General features: G+C 61.9%; 1 protein-coding gene across 1 annotated transcript in view; it reads left to right on the forward strand.

The window, feature by feature from the left end:
- Positions 1 to 2,111: 2,111 nt before the first annotated feature.
- ADAMTS13 (ADAM metallopeptidase with thrombospondin type 1 motif 13) overlaps positions 2,112 to 20,241 on the forward strand; it is a 29,179-nt gene continuing 11,049 nt past the window's right edge. Inside the window, exons 1-21 of the mRNA XM_047093859.1 lie at positions 2,112 to 2,149; positions 2,392 to 2,563; positions 2,909 to 2,975; positions 3,997 to 4,277; positions 4,357 to 4,498; positions 5,531 to 5,676; positions 7,634 to 7,717; positions 7,873 to 7,997; positions 8,116 to 8,262; positions 9,757 to 9,897; positions 10,379 to 10,541; positions 11,271 to 11,375; positions 11,669 to 11,820; positions 11,919 to 11,982; positions 14,125 to 14,251; positions 14,653 to 14,801; positions 15,147 to 15,267; positions 15,962 to 16,042; positions 17,189 to 17,370; positions 19,040 to 19,175; positions 19,265 to 19,394. Of these exons, the coding sequence (XP_046949815.1) occupies positions 2,112 to 2,149; positions 2,392 to 2,563; positions 2,909 to 2,975; positions 3,997 to 4,277; positions 4,357 to 4,498; positions 5,531 to 5,676; positions 7,634 to 7,717; positions 7,873 to 7,997; positions 8,116 to 8,262; positions 9,757 to 9,897; positions 10,379 to 10,541; positions 11,271 to 11,375; positions 11,669 to 11,820; positions 11,919 to 11,982; positions 14,125 to 14,251; positions 14,653 to 14,801; positions 15,147 to 15,267; positions 15,962 to 16,042; positions 17,189 to 17,370; positions 19,040 to 19,175; positions 19,265 to 19,394 (2,753 nt within the window). The remainder of the gene's footprint in view (positions 2,150 to 2,391; positions 2,564 to 2,908; positions 2,976 to 3,996; positions 4,278 to 4,356; positions 4,499 to 5,530; positions 5,677 to 7,633; positions 7,718 to 7,872; positions 7,998 to 8,115; positions 8,263 to 9,756; positions 9,898 to 10,378; positions 10,542 to 11,270; positions 11,376 to 11,668; positions 11,821 to 11,918; positions 11,983 to 14,124; positions 14,252 to 14,652; positions 14,802 to 15,146; positions 15,268 to 15,961; positions 16,043 to 17,188; positions 17,371 to 19,039; positions 19,176 to 19,264; positions 19,395 to 20,241) is intronic.

Below are 20,241 nucleotides of genomic sequence, written 5' to 3' on the forward strand. Positions count from 1 at the left end.
CGGTGTAGCACCGCAGCTGGGCCGGCTGAGCGCGGGGGCGCAGGCGACCGCGAGGGGGCGCTGGGCGGACGGGCCCCGGTTGGGGAGCCGCCGGAGGGGGGGAGCGGGGAGCGGAGCAAAGGCGCGCGGGCCCCGCCCCCCCCAAGTGGGGAAACTGAGCCCGCGAGACGGAAAAAGGGCCCCAGAGCGCTGGTAGAGCGGCACGTGTGTCCTGGGGCTGCAGAAGCACTTGAGCCACGTCCAGCAGCAGTGAGAAAGCGTGATGACAATGCTGCGTATTAGTTTGCGCGACATCGGTGGTAATAAATCACTAGCACACCTTGCGTGGCCCCTCGGTACCTTGATGAGCCCATGACGCCTTCGCTTCCCTGAAGCTTCGCGGTGAGTGTGTGTCGTGCGGGGGTGGGGGGTTTTCAGAGAAACTGATCACAGACGAACCAGGTAACTCTGGATGCGGGTACCTGTCGCTAAGGTGATGAAGTGAGATGCTGGGGAAGAGGGTGACCAGGGGTGTGGGGGCCCAGGGGAATGGGAATTTCTGACAAAGGATAGTTCTTGTATAAATGTGTCCGATGCAAGAGCTGCACTATTTGGGGCATACATCAACTGAAACAAACAAAAAGTATTCTTTGTTTCTCCAAAATTCAAATTTGACAGAGTGCCCCGGTTTTTATTTTCTAAATGTGGCAACCCTACCTGGAGGTCGCTTAGATCAGGTCCTAAGGGAAGGCCTCCTGAGCGGGTGACATTTGAGCTGAAACTGGAACGTAAAGCCAGGGCTCAGAGGGAAGAGCAGTATCTGAACAGTGAGAAGCAGGCCGGTGTGGCTGAGGCTCTGTGTGCAGGGAGAAGAGGCTTAGAGATGCAGGCGGAGGGATGGCAGGGGCCAGTCTGATCTATGATTACAGAGCCTTGGAGGCCTCAGGAAGGGGTTTGGACGTTTTACCCCAAGGGCAAGGGGAAGCCATCGATTGTTACAGAGCTGGGGGGTGATGCAATCTGACTTGAGTTCTTAAAGTCAAGTCACTGCCGCTCTAAGAGAAACGGGATGGGGAGGACGTGAGGGAGAGAGCAGGGAGGCCAGAGGGAACCAATGACAGATGCCCAGACCGGCAGTGATGCAGCTTGGATTAGGGCATGTGTCCATCTGGGTCTCTAGAGAGCAGTCACAGAGAAAGTCAGGAGTGCACAGTGTGAATTAGGGTGACATACCTGGGAAAGGGAAAGGGAGAAAAGCAGGATGGACAGAGAGAGCCTCAGACGGTCCTACAGGTGTGGTTGGGGAATGGGAAGCGGATTGGCCCAGGGTGGAGTCGGGGCAGCCTCCCTGATAAAGAGGAGGAGAAGCCAGGAGACCTTCAGATCCCCCTCTAGCTGTCAGGGGAGTTGGGGGGCGGTGTCCTGGAGGTGGGAGGGAGTGTGAAACAGGGCTTTGGAGAGGGTGGCTGAGAACCTTCCAGAAAGTGGAGTGGGCTGCCAAGCAGTCTGTGACATGTGGTGCCACTCACCTGGTTCTGTGACCGTCCCTGGCCGGCGGGGGCGGGAGGGGGAGAGTGAGGAGTGACTTCAGTGGGGGGCCGGGCATCTGCCCTGGGCGCGGAGGGTGAAGTGAGACGGGGCCATTTATGTCAAGGGGTTTTAAGTGGAGCCGGAGTCCATTAAGGAGATGGGCCATATTCACGTCCTCGACATCCTCACCGGTGGAACCATGCACTTTTGAACTGGGCCAAAGTGCAAACGTTCCAAGGACCGAGCCTGAACCCTTGCAATCAGCTAGTGAGAGGTTGTTTACTGACAGCGTTAGTGGAGGTGTGTCTTACACGGATTTAACTTGCGGCCACCAACACCAGTGTGAAATTCTCTGTAAGCAATGCACACGAGCGAGCCTACTTTTGCTGTAAAGGCCCCTGACTTTGGCTCCCTGGTGGGGGCACTGTTTGGATTGTGACCCAAATCTACGTGGCCTGAATTGCGGTTCTTGGATCCCAGGTAAATGTGCTCGTGTAATTATCACCTCCGGACAATTTTAGGTTGACAAAGGGAATTGAGGACAGGAGAGCAGGGCAGATCATGGGCTGTCCGTGGACGTGAGCGGGTTGTTGGAGGCTGGAATGCTGCTGTCTCCGGTGCAGCCTGTCACCAGCCAAGGGTGAGTAACCCAGCCCCAGTTCTAGAATCACGCCTGGGTCCACATCTGCTAAGATCCCTAGTCCAATGCTCCCTCCTCCAGACTCTGCTGCTTGGCTCAGTCCCGCTCCGGGGTGTAGGGTCCGGAGCTCCAGACCCAGGACCAGCCTAGTGCAAGGGCCTGCAGGCTGCCCACCCCCGTGGCCCCTGCCCCTGGAGGAAGCTCCCAAGAGTAAACAACAGCCTCCTCTTTCCGCCCACCAGCGTCTGCCACATTCCACACCGGCCAGATTTCCAGTCACAAGGCTCTCTCCCTCTGAGCAGGCTGGTTTTCCTGAGGATGAGGGAGCCTCGCCCCTGGGGGAGATGCGTGGGGACAACGCTCACTTCTGCCTTCTTTCTCCTGGGCTGCTGGGGACGCTCCGATTTCCAGCAGGTGGGTGAATCTGCAGGAGCTGAGGTGTTTGGGAGCCCTGGAGCTGGGAGTCTTGAGCTCTGCTGGGTGCTGCAGGGGGGTGCCCCCCGGGAGAGATGGAGCTGCCCAAACGGCCTTTGGGCAGAGTGAGGGTGTCCTTTCAGCTTCCAGGTTTGCACCGGGAGAGGGGCGGATCCGAGCTTGGGGTTTCGGGGATAGAGCGTGCTCACCGAGGAAGGAAAGGGCTTCTCAGTACTCATCTCCTCCCACCCCCACCCCTGCCTTGGTTTCCCCCTCCTCCTTGCCTTGCCCCTCTCCCACCCCCTCTCCCCGCCTTTCTTCTCCCTTGTGCTTTCTGTCCTGTAGCAATTTCTCCAAGCTTTGGAGCCAGAGGAAGTGACTTCTTATTTTGGCCCCGATGCTACCTTAGAAGGTATCTGTCCTGGCGTCTTCTCAGCAGAGGGAGCTCCCCCGACCGAGCCGGGGCAGGGTGGGGGGGGGGGGGGAGCATCTCAGCTCCGCTTGGGAGGAGGTCCTAGAAGCTGCCATCGTTCCTGCTTATTAACTCCATACTTCCGCCAAGTCCGTAAAAGCTGGTCTGGGCGTCCTGGACCGAGCTGGGGTTCTGACCCCAGGCTTCTGCTCAATATCTCCAGGGAATGGTTCCTAATTAGCTGGTCCCTTTTGCCCCTGGGCCTCCCTTGGGCTGGCCAAGCTGCAGGAGCTCTTGTGGCTTTTGGCCGCGGACGGAAATGGAATTATTTATCCTTTCCGTGAGAAGCGAGATAGGCGCTGGCTCAAGCCCCGGCCGGAGCCTCTCGTGTCGCTCTTGGCCGTGCCTGCGGACTTCGCTGGGGTGCCAGCCCCCTTTCCAAGTCAGGCCATCGACGTAAAGGCTGTTGGGGACCAGAGGCAGGGTGGGCTAGCGGTCAGGGTGGAGAGCAGTAGGGGATGTCCCATCTGTGACTGAATTCCCTGTGGCCTGGGTCACATGCACACTGAGCACTGCTTGGGGCTGCCTGGGGACTGGGGGTGGGACCTCCTGGGGCCTGGGGGCTGCTTCGTGAGGCAGATCGGTGGAGAAGGGTGGTGAGGCTGGCCTGGGGCACCTGCTCTTTCGTAAAGGCCAGAGAGGCTGTGGCTGTACCTGCTTTGCCTGCTGGGGTTCAGGCCACCCCTCAGGAAACCCTATTCTGGGGCGAGGCTCGCATGCTGAGTGCTGGTCTGCCCCGGGGTGAGGCCCAAATTGGAGAGGAAACTTTCAGCCCACCACCCTGCGTGCCGGGAGGAGCTGGATCTGAGCCCAGGCCTCTCGGGCTCCAGGCCAGCCCTGCGCCCCACTCACCCACCAAAGGGAATGGATCGGTTGGGGGGGCCCTCCCCAGGGCAGGAAGACGCGGAGGGCTGAGCCCCGGGGGGAGGGGAGGAGCAAGGTGGTCTCCTCTGTCCCGCAGGGCTGCAGTTCGACGTGGCCCCGCTCACCTGCATCTGTGAGGATGGGCCCGGGGGGCCTCCCTGCAGGGCCCCGAGCTGCTCCCTGCTCGCCCTGGGACAGCTCTTCGCCTTCTCCTTCCCGCCGGAGCGGAGCCTCCTCACCGTCTCCTTCACCAGCGAGCACGTGCTGAACGCCTCCCTCCGGCTTGAGAGGCGGCCTCCCCATCCCTGCTTCGCGGGAGGCCGCCCCCTGCTGCCCCTGGGCGCGGTGGCCAGGGTCACCTACTGCTCAGGCCACTTGGTGAGCGCGACGTCCCAGAGAGGCCCTGTCCCTCGGTGGGGCCGGTGGGCTACGTGCCTGTCTGCTGTCTCTCCTCCAGGAGGGCGACATCCTGGTGGGCGCGGACAGGTTCCGCGTCCGGCCGGTGAGGAGGCGGCATTGGGAGCTGCTGCCTCCCCGGGTTCGTGCGCAGCCCCACCTGGTCCACAGGCCCGGCCCCGAGGCCCCCCAAGTCATCCGAGGTACGGCTCCTGGGAGAGGGGGACAGCTCTGGGGGAGGGCCAGCTCTCCCCAGTGCCCAGGTGGCTGTGCAGAATGCCACAAGCCCGGCTGAGCCATCTTCTTCAGGATGCTGGGGAGTGGGCAAGCCAGGGGGACACGTGGCCATCGGCCGTGCCCCCAGCTGTCCTAGAGGGGGACAGCTAGGCCTCCAGCCTATGAGCAGCCCCTCATCGATCACAAAGCACGTTCACAGACATGTGCTGTTGGGGTCTCCCAGCTCCGGGACTGGCAGGACATCCGATACCACGGATGGGAACACTGAGGCCCAAAGATAGAAGGTGGCCACTCGGGGCTGGCATGGCTGGCTCTGCGGCTGCCCGGGCCTGCTCGTCGGGCCCCCAGCTGCATCCAGGTGCAAGCAGGGTCCTGTCTCGGGCTCATCTCGGGATGACCCCGTTCTCCAGCATGTGCCCAGAGCGGGGGCACATCAAGGGGGCAGAGCCAGTGTGGGACTCTGGGGAGACACCAAGGACGTAAAAGCCACACGACAGCTCCCTTCTTGGGCCCTGCCCTGCCACCTGGTCCTTTCAATGCTCCGGAATGGCTAGTCGCTGATGGGACCTGGCCGTGGGGGTGGGCTGAAATCCAGGACCCAGAAGCCTCTTGGGCCAGCTGCCACTGTTTCTGACAGTCCCAATATAAAGTGACTTTCGACAGCTCGGGCCCCTCTGCTCTCTGAGACCATTGATTTCGGAGGAGCCTAGAGGCCGGCTCCCGGAGGGCCCGAGGTAGGGGCTGAGACTGGGTCCAGGACAGGCCCTCTCACTCGGCGCCCACCCGCCTGGGAGCAGGCATTCCCTGCTCCCCACCTTTCCCATGAGAAAGCTGGGGACCGGGCCCCCTGACTCCGTAAACCCATGGTGATAAGCGGCAGGGACAGAGCTCACAACCGTGTCTCCAAGTCCAAGAAAGACCTGGCCGTGGGCGGCCAAAGCCATGGGTCGTCTGCTTTCCGGAACCTTCGCTCTGAGCCCTGCCCCCTCCCTCACCAGGCCGTCCTCCTTCCCCTCGCCTTCGCCTCCGGAGATGGGCTGCCGGCAGGGTCCTGCACCTGGAGCTGCTGGTGGCCGTGGGCCCCGACGTCTACCAGGCTCACCAGGAGGACACTGAGCGCTACGTGCTCACCAACCTCAACATGGTGAGTGTTCCTTGGGGAGCGGACCCCTTGGATGGCGCTGACCACAAGCGGTGGGGCTCGGGAGCCTCTGGACACGGTGCCCCACACCGGGGACTTGGGGCCGAATGTGAGTGGGCTGGCTCATCTGGTAGTTTGAACTTGGGCTGAACTCGGGTGTAAACCTAAGCAAGGCTGGGGTCATGCTTGGGGCCCAGGGCTTTGGGGCGGGGAGGGGTGTGGTCTGTCCTTTCCTTCCTCCTCCTCCCCTCCCTCACCTGCAGTGGAGGCGGGTGAGGTCCTGGAGCCCCTCTTGGCTCCCTAGTGCACCCCACGGCCTCTTGCTACTTGGGTCCCTTCTCTCCAAGGGCCCCTCAGGTCTGGCCTCTGGCCTGAAGTCCATTTGCTCCATGGGAACCTCGGCCAGCACTGCCCGGGCACCAGCCGGGGTGCCCCACACTGGCCTCTCTGTTCCCTTTCTTAGGGGCACCCCCGTTTCTACTGGCCCCCCTTCCCTTGGCTTCTAGGGCTAAAGGTGGCGTGGGAAGAGTGGCTCCCACTGATTGTCGTCTCGGGGGGCAGGGTAAGCAAAGAAAGGGGCGTTTCAACAACCTGACGCTCGCGTGTAACCTAACGGACTGCATGAAACCCCGTGTGCAGCAGTTTGAGAATACACGTATGACACGCGGTGACTGCTCTGGGCCGCCGGCGAGTGTCTGCCACGTCGGGGGATGGACACCAGTGCCGGGTGGCGGGCAGGACGAGGAGACGGCCGCCGTCTGCAAGTTGGTTGTGCAGGGAGGCAGAGCCCGCTCCAAGAATGTGCAGAGCTTGGCGCCACTTTGTGCCCAGCCTTAGGCGTGCCCACCTGTTTGGGGCAAAAGGAAAAGCCCCCCCGGGCTCAGAGCGCCAGGCCATCAGACCACCCTGTCCGCTGTCAGTTCTCTGGGCCTCAGGGACACACCCGTGTGGTCCTGTCCCCTTGCAGACATAGCCCGAGTCCACAGGTCTTTGCCTGCAGCCCCAGAGGTGAAAAACACTTCCTTTCAGTCACCTGAAAGCTTGGCGGGGTGGGGGGGGGGTCCTCCCCCCGTCTACTCTGCTGAAATTCGGTCATCAAGCCGTACTCTCTCTGGTCACTTGATGTGTCTTACGAGGACCTGGGACAGTGGTAGGTACCGGACTGGCTCCTGCCCCGATGGTGGCTGGCCGTGGTGACAGCCACTGTCGTGGCTGGGCACCCATCCTGTGCCCGTGGCATCATTCTGAGTCCGCCAATAGCCACGGAAGGCTTTACCTCCATGTCACAGATGAGGAACCTGAGCTTCCAAGGTTGGTTAGCAGGATCACGCGCACACGGGTAGTTCGCAGCAGAGCTCGGATTCAGACTCAGGTCAGCCGAGGCCAGTGATGGCAGGGTTCTCTCTCTGGGGGGGGGGGGGGGGCATGTCTAATTCAGGGACAGGCTGCTGCAAATAACCACAGACGGTCAACCATGATGGGCATCTTGGCAGATGTGCTGAGAGAGAGAGAGAGAGCCAGGAGCCTGGCCAGGGGTGGTGGGGGCAGCGCTCTGTCAGGGGAGCCCGGAAAAGGGTTTGCGGAGGGAGGGGAGGCCCTCGTGCCGCCTCCTGGAGAGGCGCAGGTGGAACAAGCCGAGGTGGAGAGAAGGGTGTTCCAGGCGGATGGACAGAGAAGGGAAAGGACGGGGTGAGTCTGGTGAGCAGGAAACGGTGTTGGAATGGAATGTTCTAAACTCATAATTATTTGCATCCCATGGTTTCAGGTTTTCATTTCTTTGTGGTTGGCCTCCTTGAGCCGTGAGCAAGGAGGACCAGCACACGTCTGCCCATCTCTGTGGCTGGCCGCCAGCCCCGAGACCAGCATTTCCCCCCACTGCTAATGGAGCAGTCTCTCCAGGCCCCGCCCCAGCCAGGCCCCGCCCACCCACCAGTCACCTCTCCCTCCTGCCTTTCCACAGGGGTCAGAGCTGCTGAGGGACCCATCCCTGGGGACTCAGTTCCGAGTGCATCTGGTGAAGATGGTCACTCTGACCCAGCCTGAGGTAGGCACCAAGCTGGGAGCCCAGAGTCCCTGGAAACCCCATTTCCATTCTCTCTATCTCTTCCTGTCGCTCTCCCCGTCTGTAGCATGGACGGCGACAGGGTTGTGGTGGCGCAGGTCCCATAAACACGGGCTCTGTGACCCCCCCACCCCCAGGATGCTCCGAATATCACAGCCAACATCACGGCCTCACTGCTGAGTGTCTGTGAGTGGAGCAGGACGGTCAACCCCGGGGACGACGCAGATCCTGGGCATGCCGACCTGGTCCTCTACATCACCAGGTAGCCGAGCGCCCCCGTGGCACGCCAGCCTGCCTGGGAGCTGTCCTCCCCTCCCCACCCCTCCTCTGCAAAGGCGGCCCGGCCTCAGCAGCAGCCTGGTGCCTTTTTTCTTCCCAAGGTTTGACCTGGAGTTGCCTGATGGTAACCGGCAGGTTCGGGGGGTCACCCAGCTGGGGGGTGTCTGCTCGTCCTCCTGGAGCTGCCTCATCACTGAGGATACCGGCTTTGACCTGGGGGTCACCATCGCCCATGAGATTGGGCACAGGTAGGCATACTGTCCCCAAGCTGAGGTCTAGGAGCCGACTGGGGCTCCCAGGAGGGAACGTTGAGGCTGCCGTGGGGTAGGAGGGCAGCCCTGTAGGAGTCTGCTGGAAGGAACCTGTACCCTTGACCTCAGTGGACTTGGGGGGGAGGAGGGCAAGGGCTGGGAAATCTGCTATTTCTTGATTACCAGGTGATTAAAAAAATTGTTTTTACCCCCTCCTCCCCCCAAAAGCAAGACAGACTTCGCAATTAGAAAACGTTTTCTAGGAAATTCGGGTAAAGGAAAAGCAGGCTGTAAAAATTATCCCAAATCCCAGCCCTTAGAGGTAACATCTGTTCACCTTTTGTACGTAATTGTAGTCAGGTCTTACACACACACATATTTACTTTTATTTTACGAAGAGAGAGAATCTTGAGCATGCTTAAGCGAGCAGGGGAGGGGCAGAAGGGGAGAGAGAGAATCTTAAGCAGCCTCCATGCTAGTGCAGAGCCCGATGTGGGCTCGTTCCCCCTGGGATCATGACCTGAGCTGAAATCAAGACTTGGACTCTCCGGTCCCTGGGTGACTCAGTCAGCTAAGCATCTGACTTTAGCTCAGGTCCTGATTTCATGGTTCCTGAATTCAAGCCTGTCACTGGGCTCCCTGCTGTCAGCACAGACTCTGCTTTGGACCCTCTGTCTCCCTCTCTCTCGGCCCCTCCTCTGCTCACGCTCTCTTTCTCTTTCTCTCTCTAAATAAACATAAAAAAAAATTCAGATGCTCAACTGAGTCACCCAGGCACCCACACACACACATAGTTTTTATTTGCAAAATCAGGATTATACTGTATGTTGTTTTTTTTCCTGTTTTTTAAATTTTTATTTATTTTTGAGAGAGAGAGACAGAGAACAAGCAGGCGAGGGGCAGAGAGAGAGGGAGACACAGAATCCAAAGCAGCTCCAGGCTCTAAGCTGTCAGCACAGAGCCCCACACGGACTCGAACCCACAAACCTGGAGACCGTGACCTGAGCCAAAGTCAGTTGCTCAACCGACGGAGCCCCCCAGGCGCCCTAAAGCCTTTTAAAAAATGTTTTATTTATTATTTATTTTTGAGAGAGAGCATGCACATGAGCAGGGGAGGGGCAGAGAGAAAGAGGGGGTCCCGAGCAGACTCTGCCCTGTCAGTGCAGAGCCCCGAGAGTGGGGGGGGGGGTTCCATCTCACCAACCGTGGGATCATGACCTGAGTGGAAATCAAGAGTCAGCGGCTCAACCCACTGAGCCACCCAAGGGCCACTAAAGCCTTTTGATATTTATTAGCCCAAAGAGGCAGGAACCACCTGGCTGGCTGGCTGAGCACTCCCTCTGGGGGAAACGGAGGCAGCGCTCGCTGGTGGGGGGGCCAGGGGCCGTGGGGTCTGCAAAGGCTTCCAACCCGACCAGAGGGCTGGCCAGGCTTGGACTCCAGGCGGGTGGAGGGGGCACGAGGGCTCTGAGCGTTGCCTCCCCGGGACAGCTTGGGCTTGGAACACGACGGCGCGCCCGGGAGCGGCTGTGGGCCCAGCGGCCACGTGATGGCGTCCCAGGACGCGGCGACCGCCAGGGGTGACCTCTCGTGGTCGGCCTGCAGCCGCCAGCAACTGCTGCACCTGCTCAGGTAGCCGCGTCCCTCACCCGCGCAGCCCTCCCCGCCCTATCTCCATTTGGGGCCACCCCTACTTGTGCCCCAGCCCTCTCTGTTCAATCCCCATCGCGCTCTGTCCCCTCCCCCCCTCCGGGGCCCTCCTCCGTCCTCCTTGGCCCCTCCCTCCAGCCACCCTTCCCTGCGCGGATCCTGTTTCTCCCTCACTCCCACGCACCCTCTCGCGTCCACCGGTTTCCGCGCCCACTCCTCAATTCGGCCCCGTCCCCGCCCCTCCCTCCAGCCACCCCTCCCTCCTCGCCGCTCCCCTGCCTCATCCCCTTCCTCCCCACTCCCTCGCGCGGGCATCTGCCCGGGCCCCACCTCCCCTCCGCCGGGGCCCGAGCCCGGTCCCAGCTCTTGCTGGGGGTGCGCGCTGAGAACCCCCTGCCCGCCCGCCCGCGCCCACCCCTCCACCCCGGTGTGCACCCGGGGTCTGAGCCGGGCCTTGTCGCAGCGCAGGACGGGCGCGCTGCCTGTGGGACCCGCCGGGGCCGCAGGCCGGGGCCGCGGGGAGCCCTCCCCGGGCGCAGCCCGGCCTCCACTACGGCGCGGACGAGCAGTGCCGCGTCGCCTTCGGCCCTGCAGCGGTGGCCTGCACCTTCGCCAGGGGGCACCTGGTGAGTCCCGCCGGCCGTCCTGCTTCTCCGCCACCCAGCCCCTGCACCCTCTACCCGCGCCCAGCTCCTGCTCCGCTGTGCCCTGTGAGCGCCCTCCGTGCCAGGCCACCAGACGCCTCTTAAAATGCGTAAATTTTGAGCGAGGGTGCTCATGTTTTCCTTTTGACTGTGTCCCACAGATTATGTGGAGCCCCTGAGCCCATGGACGCGGGACTTAAGTAGGCAGTTACCAAGGGCTTCCGATCCAATGGGAACCTGGAGGGCTCCCCGGAGGAAGTCCCCTCCACCCTGAATCCTATAGCAGGAGTGTGAGCTAGCGGGGGAAGGGGAGATGAAGGGGGGCCGGCTCCCCAAAGACGGTCTTCCTCCCTGGACTTCCATGGGCCCCAGGCACCTTTGCCCTAGCAGGGCCTCTTTCTCGATAGGGAATACTGAGAATTGTTATCAGTGTTTTTATAAAACATATAAAGTTTTTCTTCTTCGCGTTGTTATAACAAAACGTATTAACGTTACATACGAGGACACCTGCTTTGACCTAAAGAATCATTTTTTGTCTGCTGATTTTAGAAGAAGTGAAAACATTTTCGTGGGCTCACGGACAGGTGTGCTGTGCCCATTCTCCCCGGCCACCGGTGCCCACAGAGCGGTGTGTGTGCCCCCGTGGTCCGCGGGGGGACAGTTAAGGCTGGACACTAGCCCCTCCAGCGGGCCCCCTGTGTCCCCGTTTAGGACGTGTGCCAGGCTCTCTCCTGCCACGAGGACCCCCTGGACCAAAGCGTCTGTAGCCGCCTCTTGACTCCCCTCCTGGATGGGACAGAGTGTGGCGAGCAGAAGGTCGGAGCGGGAGTGACGGAGCATGTGTTGGCTGGCGGGCTCCACCAGGCGCTCGGCTTCCCACTACCCTGCAGACCTCTGTGCCTCTGCCCTTCTCCTCCACTCTGCGGGGGCCAGACCCCTCTGTCCTACACGCGGGGGTTTGCCCTCTTTCGTATTCAGCTTCGTTTCCTGAGCAGGATGGGAGGGCGGGGCACGAGCACGTGTGCATGCCTGTGTGGCCACCCTGCGGGCGCGGGGCCCTGGGGATGCCAGCCGTCCTGGGTGTGCGATGGTGTGCCCTTCTCTCGCAGTGGTGCTCCAAAGGTCACTGCCGCTCCCTGGCGGAGCTGACCCCCGTGGGAGTGGTGCACGGGCACTGGTCTAGCTGGGGTCCCCCCAGTCCCTGCTCCCGCTCCTGCGGGGGAGGGGTGGTCACCAGGAGGCGACAGTGCAGCAACCCCAGGTACTGCATGCAGGAGGCGCTGTTCTCCAGGTCAGGGCTGGCTGGCTAGGGGGGGAGTGGCTCCCCTGTCACCCCCTGTGTCTTGTGGGTATTTTCAGGCCGGCCTTTGGAGGGCGTGCGTGTGTGGGCGATGACCTCCAGGCGGAGATGTGCAACACCCAGGTAGGCCTGCCTCCCCGGGGTGCAGCCAGAGGGTCAGGTCGGCAGCGCGGGGCCGGGGGTGTGGAAGGATCAGGGCGGCTGTAATTCGTGGCTCACGCCAGGGCGCTTTTGAAAGAGGGGGGTGCTGTTCTACCTCTCCTGGGACCTCAATGCATACTCCAGGACGTCCCTGCAGTGTCCCCCTCCCTCCCCACCTGCCACTGCCCCCCCCCAGCACCCCCTGAAACCATTCCTCCGTTCTAAGAGCAGGTGAAATTCACGTCCCATAAAATCAACCATTTTAAGGGTGGGATCCAGTGGCATTTAGCACATTCACAATGTTGTGCAACCACCGCCTCCATCAAGTTCCAAACCGCTTCTGTCAGCCCGGAGTAGGACCCCAGAGCCGTTAAGTCGTTGCTCCCCTCCCCCATCCTCCCGCCCTGGCAGCCACCGGTCACCTTTTGTCTCCGCGGATGCGTCTGTTCTGGACATTTCATACAAATGGGACCACACAATGCGTGGCCTTTTTGTGACTGGCTTCTGTCACTCAGCACCGTGTCCTCAAGGGTCATCCACGGTGTAGCAGGTGTGAGAAGTGCAGTGCTTTCTGTGGCTGAACGGCAGCCCATCATGTGGATGGGCCACATGTCATCCGTCCATCTGTTGACGGACATTTAGGCCATTTCCACCTTTTGGTTATTGTGAATAGTGCTGCTGTGTATGTGGACTCGAGGACCAATTCTTATTCCTGTCTTTCAATATTTATTTTTGAGAGTGAGAGCGCGCGTGCGGGTGTGAGGGGCAGAGAGAGAGGGAGACAGAGGATCTTCGGTGTCAGCGCAGAGCCCAGTGCGGGGCCTGGACTCACGAACCGTGAGATCGTGAGCTGAGCGGAAGCCAGAAGCCACCCAGGCACCCCACCAATTTTTATTTCTTTTGAGTATGCACCTGAAAGTGGGATCACTGGGTAGGGGCGCCTGGGTGGCTCAGTCGGTGAAGCATCCGACTTCGGCTCAGGTCACGATCTCGCGGTCCGTGGGTTCGAGCCCCGCGTCGGGCTCTGCGCTGACGGCTCGGAGCCCGGAGCCTGCTTTGGATTCTGCGTCCCCCTGTGTCTCTCTCTCTCTGCCCCTCTTCTGCTCGTGCTCTGTCTCTCTTGCTCTTAAAAACGAATAAACGTTAAAAACAAAAGCGGAATCGCTGGATTGTATGGTGTTTCTACGTTCAAGTCTTTGAGGAGCCTCCAAAACCATCCTGCACAGCAGCCCAGCTATTTTGCACTCCCACCAGCTGTGGGCGAAGGTTCCGCTGTCTCCATATCCTCTCCACTCCCCATCTTTATTGCCCATGAGTTTTTTTTAAAGATTTTTTCTCTTTCTTTCTTTCTTTCTTTCTTTCTTTCTTTCTTTCGCCTTTCTTTCTTTTCTTTCTTTCGCCTTTCTTTCGTCTTTCTTTCTTTCTTTCTTTCTTCCTTTCGCCTTTCTTTCGCCTTTCTTTCTTTCTTTCTTTTTCTACTTTTAGAGAGAGAGCAGACAGCGAGCCAGGGAGGGGCAGAGAGAGAGGGAGAGAGAGACTCCCAAGCAGGCTCCACACTGTCAGGGTTGAGGGCTCAAACTCACAAACCACAAGATCGTGACCTGAACCGAAATCCAGAATCAGACGCTTAACTGACTGAGCCACCCGGGCGCCCCTATTGCCGGTGTTCTTTGATCATGGCCAGTACCCTGGGTGCGAGGCGCTCGGATGGCTCCTTTGACGTGGTGTCAAGGTCTGCACGTGGCGAGGCCTTCCCTCCCACTTTCTCCAGGCGGTCACGGGCCTCCCCAGACCTGGAGGGCAGAGTCCTCACCTGGAGCACGGGCTCAGGGAGGGGAGCAGGCGAGCAGTGCTCTTTATTTCTTTGTTGCCGGGTGGTAGGCCCTGCCCTGTGTCCTTGCAGATTCTCCGGGATTCTCTCCTCAGCAGAGAAAGGCTCTTGGCTCCCCTGCTTTATGGAATGGGGAACCGCAGCACAGCCAGGAGCGAACCCACATCGTGGCCCTCGTGCCGCGGGGTGCCTTGCCGTCCCCAGTGGCAAAGGCTCCTGTCCTAGATCCCCCGCCCCCAGGCCCCCCATCCCAGGGCCCCTCCTGTGCCTGTTCTCTGCCTCCTCCCGGCCAGGCCTGTGAGAAGACCCAGCTGGACTTCATGTCTGAGCAGTGCTCCCGGACGGACAGGAAACCGCTACACCTGTCCCCAGGCAACGCCTCCTTCTACCGCTGGGGCTCCGCTGAGCAGTACAGTCAAGGTGGGCTGGCCCCCATCACCCTGATGCTGTTGAGAGCAGGGCTCGGACTCAGGCTCTGTATCGCGTCCTGGCTCGGCCCCCTTGCTAAGGGGCCTGAGTCTCGGTGTTCCCATCTGTAAGATGGAAATAAAAGTAGGGTCTCCCTGCTTGGGTGTTGGAAGGATTCAGTGAGACGACACCGGGAAGCACCAAGGGGGCTCCTTGGCTCGATGCGGTAACAAGCGTTACGTCGTGATCGTGATCGCTGCCTCAGGAGGCGGGGCCCTGGCCCCAAACCCGGAGGATGAAGTGAGGTGGCCCTGACAAGGGCAGGCCCACCTGGGCTGTGCTCTGCAGGGTCACCGCCTTCCCAGCTCCCGGTCACCCTCCCGTCAGGGTTCTCTGTCTCTCCACCTTCCCAGGGGACGCTCTGTGCAGACACATGTGCCGAGCCATCGGCGAGACCTTCATTGTGAGGCGTGGGGACAGTTTCCTGGATGGGACCCGGTGTGTGCCAAGTGGTCGGCGGGAGGACGGGACCCTGAGCCTGTGCGTGTCGGGCAGCTGCAGGGTACGCGTGTGCGGGCAGCGGAGGTACCCTCCCACCCGCTGTGGCCCTGCGGCCAGTCACGTCGGAAGCCAGATGCTAAGGGGCTCGGAGAGGGCCCGGTCTGCGGACACGGTCCTTGTGAAGCTGCCGCGGAATCCGCATGGGGTGATGCTAGGGCACTGAACTGACCTTGGAGTCAGCAGGGGGTCAAGAGCTCCGCTGTGACTTTGGGGGAGTCATTTATGCCTGCTTCCTGCATGGAGGTCAGATGCTGCAAAACGCCTCGAGTTTGTCGTGTGAATCCCAGGGCCTCAGAGCAGTGGGGTCGGTGGGGACAGGCGTCACCTGCCACTGCTCTTTGCACAGACATTCGGCTGTGACGGCAGGATGGACTCCCAGCAGGTGCGAGACGCGTGCCAGGTGTGTGGAGGGGACAACAGCACGTGCAGCCCCCGCAACGGCTCTTTCACGGCCGGAAGAGCCAGAGGTAGGGGCTTCCCTCGGGGTGGATGGCCGGGCCCCTGCCAGCCTCCAAGAGACACCTGCAGCTCGGAGCCTTGGCAGTGAGCCCCGGACCCTCCTCATGGGCCTCGGCCTCTGCCCTCCGCCTCGCCAGCCTCCCCACCCAGCTCGGAGTCTGATGAGGCCGCCGCGGGGGGCAGTGGAGTTTTGGGAATGACTGCTCACAGTAGCTGTGATGCAGATAAAACCAGGATACTGGGCGGTCTGTGGGAGGCCGGCCTGGCCCTTCCTACCCAAGGAATCCCATCAGAAGGGATGTTATACCTGGGAATCCCTTGGCTGTGATCTGTTTATAAAGGAGGTCAAGTCATTTGCAAAGTGGGCGCTTAGAAGGCCAGCTGAGGAGTTGAGTCCCACCTCCCTGTGGCGGGTCACACGCTGAGCCCAGAACCTTGGATTCAGTCCCTCCTCCTGGCTGGGGCAGCACCCTGGAGGGTGGCCGTCCAGCCTGGCTTTGATTGGCCCCTGGTGACACGGGGCTCTCTACAGCCCGAGGGGTGACAGGGGGCCCTCTACTGCCGGAGGCAGCCCCATTGTATTGGTAGCTTTCGGGGCTGAGGCTCTTTTTCCTGTACACCTGAAATTTGCTCCCTTTGACTGCGATGTAAGTGACCTGGGACCACCCACCCTCCCACCCACCCTCCCCTGTTTCCTTCTAGAGTATGTCACGTTCCTGACGGTTACCCGCAACCTGACCAGCATATACGTCGCCAACCAGAAACCTCTCTTCACACACTTGGGTGAGCTGGGCAGAGGGCACTCACCCAGAGTTAGCCAGACTGCGAACGGCGAGGCACAGACCCCGAGATGCCCTCACTTCGGATGCCAGCTACAAGTTCAGGGGGTTCCCTGACCACCGCCAGGGTGGATACATCACTAGGAGGATCCCCAGAAGTTGGAGAGCTTTTATACCCGCGGTTATGGCTTAGACAATAAAGCCAGAGCAAGAGACGCCTAGGGCAGAACCTGGGAGGGTTCCGTGTCCAGCACCGAAGCGTGCCAACATGCACCGAGTAGTGCCAACCCAGGGAGCTCACCGGGGTTCAGCGTCCAGTTTGAATTAGGGCTTCATCATGTAGACGTGAGGCCTGACCGGCAGACCGATTCCTCACGTGGATGGTCTCCATCTCGGCTCGCTGAGGCGGTTGACTCAGAGCTGCTGTCTAAATCGCGTATTTGGTCTTGCCGGCTTGGCCAGCCCCCACCTTAAACAAAGATACAGCTATCAGGTGTGACGCAAGTTCCTGCCTGGAAGCCCAGGGCAAAGGCCACGTCTGTCTTTGGACCGGTTGCATTACTACCCAATGCCACGGTGGTTCTTGATTTCGAGGGCGCCTACACCCGTCCTTGGAATCCGGAGTGGGGGCGCTTGGGGGTCCTTGGGCCCCTGAAGCTGCCTGGAGAGCTCCATGTGAGCGCGCCTGGTGAGACGGCAGGTCCACAGTGCTCACCAGGTTCTGGGCAGAGGCGCAGAGCCACCGACACGGGGACGCTGTCAGCACAGAGCCTGACACAGGGCTCAGACTCACGAACCGTGAGATCATGACCCGAGCCGAAGTCAAGAGCTGGACACTCAACTAACGGAACCCCCCCCCCCAGGTGCCCCGTGGGGACGCTCTCTGTGGTCAGATGCCTGTGCACACCTGGGAGGCTGTGCCTTGCTGGCTGCAGAGACCGCCTGACCCACCGAGGCGCCAGGCAGATGGGCTCCCCAGGGAGGGCTGGGACCCTGGGGGGGAGGCTACAGATGTGGCAGCAGAGATCACGTCCCGTGGTTGCCACCACCCCATTCCTTAAACCGGAACCTCTTCCGGCGGCCACCTGCCGTGGGGCTGGGGTGGGGTGGGGTGGCGCTCCCCCTGCTGACAGGCTGGATTCCCCCACAGCGGTGCGGATCGGAGGGCGCTACATCGTGGCCGGGAACTCTAGCATCTCTCCCAGCACCACCTACCCCTCCCTCCTGGAGGACAGCCGTGTCGAGTACAGAGTGACCCTCACCGAGGACCGGCTGCCTCACCTGGAGGAGATCCGCATCCGGGGACCCACTCGGGAAGACGTGGAGATCCAGGTGACCAGGAGGGCCTGGGGGGGGGGTCGGTGGGGCCTCCTCCTGGTATCGCTCAGCAGTCAGCCCACGGGGTCCCTGGCGTTCTGAGAGTGGGCATGCAGGGGTCGGGGGCTTCCCCAGGAGAGGGCTGTGCTGCTGAGGTCAGAGGTGAGCTGGCCGGGCCAAGCAGGGAGTGACGAACGCGTCTTGAGGGAACAGTGTGTGCCCAGGATGGGTAACTAGGAGGGATGAGGGAAGGGGACACACACCCCCGCCCCAGGCAAGGAGGCAGGACAGATCTGCAGGGATCTTGCTGGCCACGGGAAGAGTGGGGGCTTCACCCCCCGGGGACTTGGGGGTTGGGGAGGGAGGGTGCAGAGGGGCCTCTGTGCAGGGCGATCAGGTGCACCGGGGATCAGGCCTGTGTCGGACCTGGCCCGAGGAGGGCATGGGGAGCGAGGCCGTCGGTGATGCCCTGATTAGAGACCCACTGTGGGGGCATCCCTCCTGGAGCCGCGTCAGCCCAGGGTGACCCAGAGGTGAAGGGGCCAGGCCCTGGGACTCCGACGGACTGGAGTTTGAATCCCGGCTCTCCAAGAGCTTGGGCAAGGGCATGAACTTTCCTAAGCCTAAATTTCCCCACCCGTGAAATGGGGCTAGGCATGCCTACGTTACGAAGTTTTGTCAAGATTCGTTTGTCAAAAATAAGGCGCATTAAGCGTGTGGCAGGGGGGCACGTCCTGAAAGGTGGCCGCTGCTAAAGGGCTTGCTGGCTTGGATCTTGAAGGTGCCAGAGGGTGGGCACGCCCCACCCTAATCGAGGGAAAGTGAGACCCCCCCCGGGAGCCGTGGGACAGAGGGACGGGCACAGGGCCAGGCCTGCAAGCTGAATGTTCTCCCAAGCCACGCTGTCCTCCGCAGAGGCTGCTAGGTTCTCCCCCTGCCCTTGCCGCCTGTGTATGCCACCGCCCTGTGCCTCAGTGTTCTCCTGTAGAATGGGCAGGAGGCTGCCGTCCCGCCTCCCGGGGTTAGGGGACACACGCGCCCGGCAGCATGGGCAGCAGTCGCTGGCACCGGGTGGATGCGGGGTCTTTCTGCTGGGGACAGAGGCACAAGGGAGCACGGGCTTCGGGCTCATCCTCCAGGCACGAGCTCCTCTGCGCATGTCCGCACGTGTGCTTTGCCGAGGAAGGCGCCTGGAGGGGTGGATGCAAGTTAGCATGTGTTGAAATAGCCCTGAGAACCCTCAGGGAGGGGTCCGAGGCTTGGTGGCCCTTGGCTTTGGTCTGGCAGCCCCACCTCTGCCCCCACCGCGGGGGGAGACGGCCGGGGGCTCCCCCAGAGTGCAAGCCAGGCTGGAGGGAGCCTCCTGGTAAGCCGTTCACTCCTTCCCTGCCTCCTCGTACAGCCCGGTTCGGCCCCCAGCTCTAATCCCCCCCCCCCCCCCCCCCCCCCCCCGGGAACACTGCTCCGGATGTGGCCGCCTGGCAGCTGTCTGCACCTTTTACTCTGTGGGTAAAAATACAGATTCCTGGGCCGCTCGAGAGAGAACCGCTGAGGCAGGACCCGCCAGGCGGGTTTTAACAAACAACACGGTGCCGGTGCTGAGTGGCCAAATGAGGCATCGTGGGGACAGGTGTTAGAACCTCGCGGGGGGGGGGCCAGCCCGGCCCCTGTCTGTCTCACGCAGGTTTACAGGCGCTACGGGGAGGAGTATGGTGACCTTGCGCGCCCAGACATCACCTTCACCTACTTCCAGCCGAAGCAGCCACAGGCCTGGGCATGGGCCGCCGTGCGGGGGTCCTGCTCCGTGAGCTGTGGGGCAGGTGAGGCCCGGGGTGGGGCTGGCCCGGAGCACCCTCCGCCCCCTGCGGCGAGGTGGCTCAGCCTCCCCCTCCCCCCGCCCCAACCCCAGGGCTGCGCTGGGTGACCTACAGCTGTCTGGACCAGGCCAGGAACGAGTGGGCAGAGGCTGCCCGGTGCGAAGGGAGCCAGCAGCCGGCAGCGTGGCCAGAGTCCTGCGCCCCTGGGCCCTGCCCCCCAGAGTGAGTGCTGTCTGCGCCCGGCAGTGGCCCCTCGGTTCTTGCTGGCTGCGGGGTCCACGTACCTTGGGCTCGGCGAGGCCACTTCCAGGCGTGTTCTCGTGCCGTCCCGGACACTGCCCTGGGAGGTGGGTGTGTCAGTGCCCCCATCCTGCAGGCGAGGACACCGAGATTTGGGCCAAGGCGGTGCCAGGGTCAGCCTAGTGTGACCCGTTCCCGCTGCACCTCGTCTAAGGGCAGCGTGCACCCGCTCTGAGCTCGCCGCAGGGTGGAGGTGGTCGCCTCCCTGGGAGGGAGGAGGTGAGGTTCAGAGAGGTGACGGTGGAAAGCAGCTGGCATGCACCGTTGGCAGGAGCGTAACGCGAGGGACCAGGCTGTCCCTGTTGGGTGCGGGGCTGGTGCACACCCGCTAGCACTTTTGTACAGCTGTCCCGAGGCTCAGGTGGCTGGACAGGTCCGCCTTGTCTCCCACCGCCTCTCCTGGGCCGGTCCTCCGGGAGCCGGAGCCCCAGCAGCTCTGTTCCTCCCCGCCTCAGCTGGGCCACTGGAGACTTGGGCGCACGTGGGAGAGGGCGGTGCGTTTCGTGGAGGCCCAGGGCAGCCTCCTGAGGACGCTGCCCCCTGCCCGGTGCCGAGCCCTGGCCCTGCAGCCGGCAGTGCTGGAAACCCGCAACCCCCCAGCCTGGCCCCGGCAGGTGAGCGCGGGGAGGCGGGGGAGGCGGGGGAGGCGGGGGCACTGTCTGCCTGGCAGGGCTCGTCCCTGCACCGAGCCCTACCCTTCCAGAGTGCCCCGTCCTCCCCAGGACTCTGGCTGGGCCCCACCCTCCTGAGTGAGAGGCGGGGGCGGCCC

Source organism: Lynx rufus, unplaced genomic scaffold (genome assembly GCF_022079265.1).
Source record: "Lynx rufus isolate CCGP_SWC_20201006 ecotype Redwood Valley unplaced genomic scaffold, mLynRuf1.p SCAF_36, whole genome shotgun sequence".
Classification (NCBI taxonomy): Eukaryota; Metazoa; Chordata; class Mammalia; order Carnivora; family Felidae; genus Lynx; species Lynx rufus.